The following is a 9,587-nucleotide window of genomic DNA, read 5'->3' as shown; positions in this document are numbered from 1 at the left end:
ACGTGAACCTAAGCAAACATTCCTTGGCCTTTTCCTTCCTTGTAAAAGAAAGTTGGGTAACACCATCTCCAGACCCATTCCTGGCCAAACTTTGATTGTTCATAGCATCTTCACATAGACTTTCCTCATTTAACTCTCACACTATGGTGACACAATTCCGTTATCAATGTCTTCATTTAACAAATGTGGAAAATGCCATTCAGGCCAGGAAACTGCCCAAAGTTCCACAGGCAGAGGAGGAGGAGACAGAGCAAGAAAGCATCTCCACTTCCCCTCCTTGCATCGTTTTGGGTTGACAAAGTCATACACAGATAAAATATGTACCCATTTACTTAAATGTTTATTTAATGAAAGTATGTATAAAAACTTACAAATCTTAGAACTCAACTATACATGAAATAGGAGGATGGGATGGTCAGTTTTAACACATACGTACACAGCATTGCTATTGTTCTCCCCGCTCCCCTTCGGTCCTTACTTCTGGCTCCTGTTTTGTCCCAAGGAAAGACGAATGGACCAATTTTACTGTTCTCAGGCCAACAGAGGAAACTTCAGGCGTTAAAAAAACTGGAGACTAAATACCAAAGTCATGTTTTTTCCCAAACAGTAATTAGGTTTTTTGGTCCTGATTTCTCTTTGCCATTTTTGATGTTTTCAATGAGTGTTGCCAGTAAACTATTAGCATTAATTTTAAAAACCCTTACGGCTCCCATGTTCTGCTCACAGCTTCCCCTATGAGATCCTGTATCCCTTTTCCTGCAGCAGACACACTGATTTAAAAGCAGCAGGTTGGTGCTAATACAAATTTACCCCTGGCAACTGCTAGAATGGCATGTCAACTCTATTCAGAAAGACCATCGACAGAATAGCACTTTCAATCTCATTTTTAAAACCAACATGTTTATCAAAAATGAAAATACAGTACTCTGTTGTTCAACTTTGAAAGAAGCCAGCAATTAGATAAGGCATGTGCATTAATTCACCTGTTTGTCGCAAGGATCACACGTTTTCTCTTACAAACACACAAACTCACAGCTTGTCATGTTTTATCCAAAAATTAAGATTGCCATCACATTATTACTTTTTTTCCCGTGTTTTGTTCAAGGAGGTTTCTTAACTAATGATTTTTCTTGACTGGACATAATCTCAAAGAACGCATTCTGAAATGAGACACCTGGAGGATGAGTACTAAGAGTGTTCTCTTGGGTTTAAGGTCTTCCACCCGAGACTTTGCATAGTAAAGAGCCCAGCTGTGTCTCCAAGAAGCAGGCTGGATTTCCTGACATTGTTTTTCTGAGGAGGAAGACACTACCCGGGGAAGGTCATAATTTTAGCTTACCAAATTGCATTCTGGTTGTTTGGTTTTGTTAAATACCCTTCATTAGTTCCAAGCAAGTATGCTTTTAAATAATCTAAGACTCAAAACCCATTTGAGTGTACAAGTACTACTGGCTATCATCTTTCCGATGTCCCCTGAATGAAAGCGAATGTTCCAGGTTTATAATGCACAGAGCCTTACGGAGGAGGGGGGGGAGGGGGAGGAGGGGCTGGGGACACGGGCAAGGAGAGGGGCAAGGGACCCGGGACCTCTCGTATCATGCCATGGAGAACGATAGTTCTGAATCGGGAAAGGGAAGGAAGACAGTCTTTGTAAAAAAACGACAGTTCTAAAAAGATCCGTAACATTCAGTCCAACAACACCGTCTCCTGTTCCTTTTTAATGCTCGCTAACACGGGGTGGTCGGGGTCCGTGACTTCAGAGTCCCCGCTGCCCAGGAGGATGGACCGCCCCTCGTCCAGGGCGAAGACGTCCGAGTTCTGGTTTTGGCAGGAGTGTTTGACAACCTCGCTGGGAGTGGAGAACGTCTTGTCGCACAGGTTGCACTTGTAGGGTTTGTTAGTCTGTACCAGCATGTTGTCCATCTGGCTGCCCTCCTCGAACGTGCAGAGCTCCAGCGTCTGCTTGTCCACCATGGTGTAGGTGTCGATGCTCTGGTTGAGGCACACGTGCCGGGCGGCCTGGTTGGCCCGGCAGAAGCTCTTGTCGCAGGTGCTGCACTTGAAGGGCTTCCCGGTGTGAATGTACATGTGCTCCCGCCAGTGGCTCTTCTGGATGAACTTGCGCCCACAGATGGTGCACTCGTACTTGCGCCGCTTGACCTCCCGCTCTTGGTCCGCCTGCTCCAAGTTGTCAATGTCCGCGATGTCCGAGGGCGGCGGCGTCTCCGAGTGCTGCTGGCCGTCGATGATGGGGGAGTCGGAGATGTGCTGCAGCTCGCTGTCGCTGATCATCCCGGCCTCGGGCGCCTCCGCGGCGTCCTTCCCCAGGTCCGCGGCGTTGCTGCAGAGGGACAGGGGCCCGCGGCCCTCCCCGGGCTGGCTGGCCGCGAAGGGCACCCCGGTGTGGATCTGCAGGTGCTCCCGCAGGCTGCTCCGCAGGGTGAAGCGCCGCCCGCACAGGTGGCAGGCGTAGTACTTGGGGAAGCTGCCGTTCCTCTTCAGGATGCTCGGCTTGACGTGGGCGATGGTGAGGGAGGAGGGCTGCTCGTCAGAGGAAGAGGCTTCCAGGTTGGCCTCCTCCCCGGCGGCGGCGGGAGGAACGGGAGTGGAAACGAGTTCTGGAGACAGGGAGGTCGGCAGGGGGTCCGAGGGGGTCATGTGTGTCCGGTTGACCTGGGGCAGATTTGAAGTCAGCTGGGAGAGCTGCGTGGCTTCGGGCACCTGCTCCTGGCTCACCCTGGAGGTCGGGGGCCGGGGTTCTCGCCCGAGTTTCTCAGGCATCGGAGCCATCTTGGTGGCCTGTCTCAACTGATGGTCTGCGATCTGAATGCCATACAAGGAGGAGGCCAGCGGGAACACCTGGTCGGGGTGAGAGAAGGCGCCCTGGCTGGCCAGGCTGGCCTCCTGGATCAGAGGGTAGGCGTGGAGGAACTTGATCCCCTGCTCCAGGCGCACAGGGTCGATGAGCTGAGGCGCCATCTTCCCGGTGTACATCAGGTGTAAGAGGTAGCTGAAAATGTCGGGCTGGATGTCAGTCGGTTTCAGACGGACACATTCACTGAAAGAAACAAGTCAAAAGTCTGTCAGTCAATGTGTCAGTCACTGTCTCAAATGAGAACATCAAGCCTGAAGGAAAAAACAAGCACTTTCTAAAAAGGTGAATGAAACACGAACATTTCCCATTTCTTACTGTTAGTGTCATGGAATACTCAAGGAGATAACGGGAATCCATATAATTTAACGTTAATTATATTAGGAACAGAGAGAAATACAATAAGTATTATCTTCAAGGACTGAGAAAGAAAAAGTTCATGTTAAACAAATGGGGTATCCTAACTCATAGTCTTGAAGCAGTTTTTCTCCTAGTGGTTTATGTAAAGTGTATCCTAACAAGTCTGTGTTTTATGGAGCGGATCCTTCACTATCAGTCTGAGTGGCCTGTGGCCCAGTAATGGTTAGGAACCAGTGATCTGGCACATCCTTTGCTCAAAGTCTAGGGTTCTGTATGGATCCAAGGTCACCCAGAGTTCAGTAGGAGACCTTTTAAAGTAAATCAAACAATGTTCCTGATTCTAAAAGTTTCTTCATTTGTAAAATGACATGGGGAGCTGGACTAGTCAGAACAAGTGGCCAAGAGCAAGACAACAAAAGTGAGAAAAACAAAGCCTATTTCTGTCTGTCTGCAACTCTCTGATCTACGTCCAGCAAGGCGGTGACGGAGACGAAGGCCGGCCTCGGCCCAGCTCTAGCACCGGCGGGTCACCTTCCCAGTGCTGCGAGACTGCACTCAAGGGTGGCTGCAGGCCCTGGCCAGGGGAGCTCAGCTGGTTAGAACGTCGTTCTGATACTCCAAGGTTGCAAGTTCGATCCCCGGTCAGGGCACATGCAAGAATCAACTAACGAATGTCTAAATAAGTGGGACCACAAATCAATCTATCCCTCTCCCTTAAAAAAAAGGTGGTTCTAGGACAACTCAGTTCCTTAATCAAATGTCACCGTCGTCGTCATCATCATCGGAACTGCAGCTGGGCTTTCCAGGCATTACTTCACATAATTGCCATTAACTCTCATATTACAGATAAGGGACCCAGGCTCAAAGGAATTCATACCTTGCTCAGTATCACAGAGTTATTAAGTGGTAAAATGGGGAATTAAATCTGGGTCTAATACCAAAGCCATGATACCAAGATTCCTTAGAGCAGTGGTTCTCAACCTGTGGGTCGCGACCCCATTGGCGGTCGAACGACCCTTTCACAGGGGTCGCCTAAGACCATCCTGCATGTCAGATATTTACATGATGATTCATAACAGTCGCAACATTACAGTTATGAAGTAGCAACAAAAATAATTTTATGGTTGGGTCACAACATGAGGAACTGTATTTAAAGGGCCAGATGGTTGAGAACCACTGCCTTAGAGCATTAAAACAATCCTGTGTAAAAACAAACAAACAAACAAATGAAAACAAAGAAACCAATCCTGTGTAGTAAATGAGGCAGATGTGATTATTCCCATTTGACAGACATGGAAACTGAGGCTTCAAAAAGGGAAGTGATCTATGGGAGGTACCTACGGCAGATGTGGGCTGGTTGATTTTCCAGCTCTTAGATTTTAGTGTTTGCATCGCCCCTGAAAAGGCATCCTGAGCCAAGCAGCAATAGTCAAGAGCGCTTCCTGGACCATCAGCAGTGATAGAAGTTCTGCATCATTAAAAGTCAGGGAGATACAGCTCTGCATATTATGGGGCATCATAATGCTATCAGCCACCGAATGGATGTACTCTATAGACAATGCATTTTCAGCTCCAAAGACACCCTCCTTAAATGCTTTTAGGTTTTATAATCATTTTTTTTAATTGTGAATAATTTTCTTTTAAATATATATTTTTTATTTTTCAATTACAGTTGACACACAATATTAGTTTCAGGTGTACATTACATAACTACTAAGTGATCATCCCAATCTCACACCCACTGGACATCACAGATAGCTATTAGAATATTACTGACTGTACTATTCCCTATGCCGAACTTTACATTCCCATGACTATTTGTAACTACCAATTTGTACTTCTTAATCCCTTCAACCCTTTTCACCCATTCCCCTAACCCCCTTTTATCTGGCAACCATCAAATGTTCTCTGTATCTGTGAATGTTTCTGTTCTGCTTGTTTGCTTTTCATATTCACTTCCTGATAGATATGTATTTATTGCCATTTTATTATTCATATTTTTTCTTTTTCTTCTTCTTAAAGAAGACCCTTTAACATTTCATGTAATATTGGTTTGGTGTTGGTGAACTCCTTCAGCTTTTTCTTGTCTGGGAAGCTCTTTATCTGCCCTTCAATTCTAACAGCCTTGCTGGGTAGATTAATCTTGGTTGCAGGTCCTTGTTTTCCATCACTTTGAATATTTCTTGCCATTCCCTTCTGGCCTGCAAAGTTTCTGCTGAAAAATCAGCTACAGTCTTATGGGAACTGCTTGTAGGTAACGAACTTCTTGTCTCTTGCTGCTTTTAAGATTCTCTCGTTCTTTAACCTTTGGCAATTTAATTATGATGTGTCTTGGTGTGGGCCTCTTTGGGTTCATTTTGTTTGGGACTCCCTGAACTTATGTGTCTTTTTCTTCACCAGGTTAGGGAAGTTTTCTGTCATTATTTTTTCAAATAGGTTTTCAATATCTTGCTCTTTCTCATCTTCTTCTGCACCCCCCATGATACAAATGTTGGTACACTTGAAGTTGTCCCAGAGGCTCCAGAGGCTCCTTACACAACTCTCATTTTTTGGGATTCTTTTTGTTTTTTGTTATTCTGATTGGGTGTTTTTTGCTTCCTTATATTCTAAATTGCTGATTTGATTCTTTTTTAAAATTCTTTTTTAAAGAGAGAGAAACATCAACATTGATTGCTGCCTCCTGAACACCCCTGTTGGAGATTGAGCCCACAACCAGGCACGTGCCTTGACCGGAAATCAAACTGGCAACCTCTTGGTGCACGGGTCGATGCTCAACCACTGAGTCACACTGGCCGGGCTGCTGATTTGATTCTTGACTTCATCTTCTTTACTGTTGATTCCCTGTAAATTATTCATTTCAGTTAGTGTATTCTTCATTTCTGACTGGTTCTGTTTTATGATTCCCATATCCTTCTTTATGCTGTTGAAGTTCTCACTAAGTCCTTGAGCATCTTTGTAACTATTGATTTGAACTCTGTTAGTTTGATGGCCACCATTTCATTTAATTATTTTTCTTGCTTTTTCACACTTGGAACTTGTTTGTCTCCTCATTTTGGAAGCCTCCATGTGTTTGTTTCTATGTATTAGTTAGAGCTGTTATGTCTCCCAGGCTTGGTAGAACGGCTGAATGTAGTAGGTGTGCTGTAAGGTCCAGTTGCATAGCCTCCTTGACCACCCAAGCTGGGCTCTCCACCCCCCTCGTGGGCTGTGTACACCCTCCTGTTGTAGTTGAGCCTTAATTGCTGTTGGCATGTCAATGGGAGGATTTACTCCCCAGGCTGGTCAGCTGCAAGGACTGGCTGCTACCACCAACCACTGTAGAGGATGAGCTGTGCAGGAGGAGACCACCCCCAGAGCAGGACTTACTTCAGCAGGGCTCTGGTGCCCACTGTCTGCCCCTTGAGTGTCATGGTGGAAGTGGTTGGGTGGTGATGCTTCAACGTGGTCTGAAGCTGTCCACTGGGTGCCCCGGCTGTGGGGCTTCCCAGGAGGTGTAGGCCAAGGTTGCTGCCTGTGTTCTGCCCAGAGCCTCCCAGCATGGGCTACAAAGGGATCTGCAGATGCTACTGGGCTTGGAGGTGCCCAGGAGAGGCCACACTGTGAACCAGTCAGCTGTTGCTAGTGCCAGGCCTGGGGCCGCTTGTAGGAGGTACGGGGCACACTGAAGCCAAATTCAGCTTATTTGAGATTTTAGGAACATCTGAAGCATAAGGCAAAAGAAGTCATTGTGTGGAAAAACACCGGAAACAGTGTGAGTGGACCTAAAAGTTGGGTAGGGCGGGTCTCAGGGGATCACCAGGGCAGGGCTAAGAGCCTTAGCCAGGCTTGTGGAGACAGATATGGTGCCCACCGGCCAGCTCCTGGGGGAAGCGCTCAGAAAAGGAATGATAGTTCTGCCAGCGCTTCCACCTGGGAGCAAGCGGCCCTCCGGCTCTCACCCTGATGCCCCTGTATCCCTGGAGACTTTTGAGCTGCTGCCCCAGCCCTGGAGCCCAGAAGGAGTGAGTCCGAGTAAGTCCATGCACAAGCCCTTTAACGAGGAACGCCCGAGACCCCAGCAACCTCTGTCTCCCTCAGCCTCAATTCCTGCTGGTTTTTACAGCCAGGAGTTCTGGGACTTCTCTTCCTGGCACTGGAACCCTGGGCTGGGGGGCCTGGTGTGGGGCTGGGACCCCTTGCTCCACAGGGGAGACCTCTGAGCTGAGATATCCAGCCACACACGAGTGTGGGACCAGCCAGTTCCTTGTCTCTGCCCTTCCTACCGTATCGATGTAGCTTCTTTGAATCCTTAGTTATAGGAGTTCTGTTCAGCTAGATTTCAGGTGGTTCTAAATCATGGTTGTTCTGTAGCTTAGTCGTAGTTTTGATGTGGTTGAGGGAGGATATGAGTACCGCATTTACCTATGCTGTCATCTTGACCAGATATAATAATTTATTATACTACTTCTTACTATTATAACTCTTTTTGGCCCCTTTAGGTGTTTTATCTTATTAACAAATAGTTTCCAACATGCTAAACTATTAACAGTATACTCAGCTCTTCTAAATTAAATTTTTATTCTATTAAAAAAAGGGGAAAAATGACTTTAATTGGAATTTGTGACAGAGATTTGAATAATTACTGTATTATGTTTCAAGATGAATGCATACAAATAATCATACGAGAAATATCTGATTACAAAGTGTGGAAGCCAAAGAATAAAGAATAAGCATAAAAACTGGCATCCCTTGAGAGTTTAAAGGGGAAGAGTTACATGACTATTAAAAAAGAAGATATACAGATCTTTCATATCTTTACTTGGCCTCTTTTTATAATCCTTTTAAATTATTTACAGTCCTTTAAATAGGAACGAAGATACAGGTGGTCTTCCCATTAAGCACAAGGTGAGTGCCAACAGCACTGCGGATACTGTGACATATTTAGATGCCCTCGGGAAGCTCAGCATTCAGAATGAGGCTTCAGAGAGTGTGGTGACAAATACTTGAATAATGTAAACAGTCAACCCTACCCTGAAGACAGAACCAGGGGGGATCTTTCCAGGGCCAGGCAGGGGCCAGAGAATTGGAAAACCATAGGCCCTTAGGGGTAAAAATCATCCCCACAAGATGTTGGGCACCTCTTGTCTGCGAAGACAGAATATTCCTCCAGGCGGAAGGAGGGCTTAGAGTTAGTGAGCGCTCTGCCTCCCCAGGAAAGAAAGGCAAGGGCCGAAATCCGAAACTGGGACTATGCTTTTCAGCATCCATGAGCGGTACCAAGCAGAGGCCCATTTAATAGTAAAATCTTTGTTGTAAGTTCAGTAATTTCCCCTCATTTGTTATTGTGTAGGTTGTCCTCTGTCTACTGTCTGTGAATGGGGGTGACTGGACAGTACACATCTCAGACTTTCAAGAACTATCAGAGACTGCTCAAGAGTGTTCTGTGTAGTAACAATGTGAGTCTCTGATGGCAAAGAGAGGGGGCTGAGGAGACCCCAGTCTATACTTTAGCCAGTTCTGGGGCCCCCGAGAGTTGGTGAGAAACCACCAGGAGTAGGAAGGGAGGCCCCTGGGGGTCACTGCCAGGGCCCAGGGCGGTTTCCAGACATAAACTTATCTTGGTTTCTTCATTATAACTTTTTCCCCTTAAAGCAGAAGCACAGATAGACACATAGACACATAAAGAAGTTGTTTTGAGAAGATCCAGCCACCTTTATCCTTGACTGCTTTCCCTCCCAGGCAGCTACCACTCAGCTCACTATGGCCACGCTGGTCATTTCCAAGTCCTCTGGGAAGAACACAGCTCGCTACAATACAATTTCACCAAGTGGCCTGATGTGCCCATGTCTGTTTGACAGAACACTTTATGTAGGGAAAACATAGTTTTAGCACAGCTACAAGCCTTCCGTATAAAGTCATTTAAAATTTTCACAGTCATTTAAAATTTCATTTTTTCCTTCACATTCTAGTATCTTAAGATGGGCTTAAAGGAGTTTGAAAAGAAAGACTGTCAAATGGTAGACACTGTCAGAAGCTGTACTTATTAGCAAGGCGTGTCTCGGTTGAGAGCACAAGCCTGCAGTCCTACATGATTTAAAACCACTTAGAGTAGCGTTCACAGGACAGAGACACCTAGTGGTAACTACAGACAAAACACTCTCTAAGCCAGGGGCGGGGATCCCACGAAATCATTTGGTCTGGCCCTGCCAAGGCTTTAGGGGTGAATTACTTACATGTTTGACCAACTATAGCAGGCTAATTTTTAAGCTGATAATTCTGTATGGCCCGAGAATGATGTTATAAATATCCAAACGACCCTTGGCAGGAAAAAGGTTCCCCACCCCTGCCAAGTGAAAAAACTATGCCCTCAGATTCT

General features: G+C 46.1%; 1 protein-coding gene across 3 annotated transcripts in view; it reads right to left on the bottom strand.

Moving 5' to 3' along the window:
• Positions 1 to 323: 323 nt before the first annotated feature.
• ZBTB2 (zinc finger and BTB domain containing 2) overlaps positions 324 to 9,587 on the bottom strand; it is a 30,288-nt gene continuing 21,024 nt past the window's right edge. For all 3 annotated transcript variants that reach the window (XM_059700039.1, XM_059700041.1, XM_059700040.1), the window contains one exon: positions 324 to 3,058. In XM_059700039.1, coding sequence (XP_059556022.1) covers positions 1,687 to 3,058 — 1,372 coding nt within the window. In that variant the 3' untranslated portion in view covers positions 324 to 1,686. The remainder of the gene's footprint in view (positions 3,059 to 9,587) is intronic.

Source organism: Myotis daubentonii, chromosome 6 (genome assembly GCF_963259705.1).
Source record: "Myotis daubentonii chromosome 6, mMyoDau2.1, whole genome shotgun sequence".
In the NCBI taxonomy this organism is placed as follows: Eukaryota; Metazoa; Chordata; class Mammalia; order Chiroptera; family Vespertilionidae; genus Myotis; species Myotis daubentonii.
This window is presented reverse-complemented; position numbering and strand designations above follow the sequence as displayed.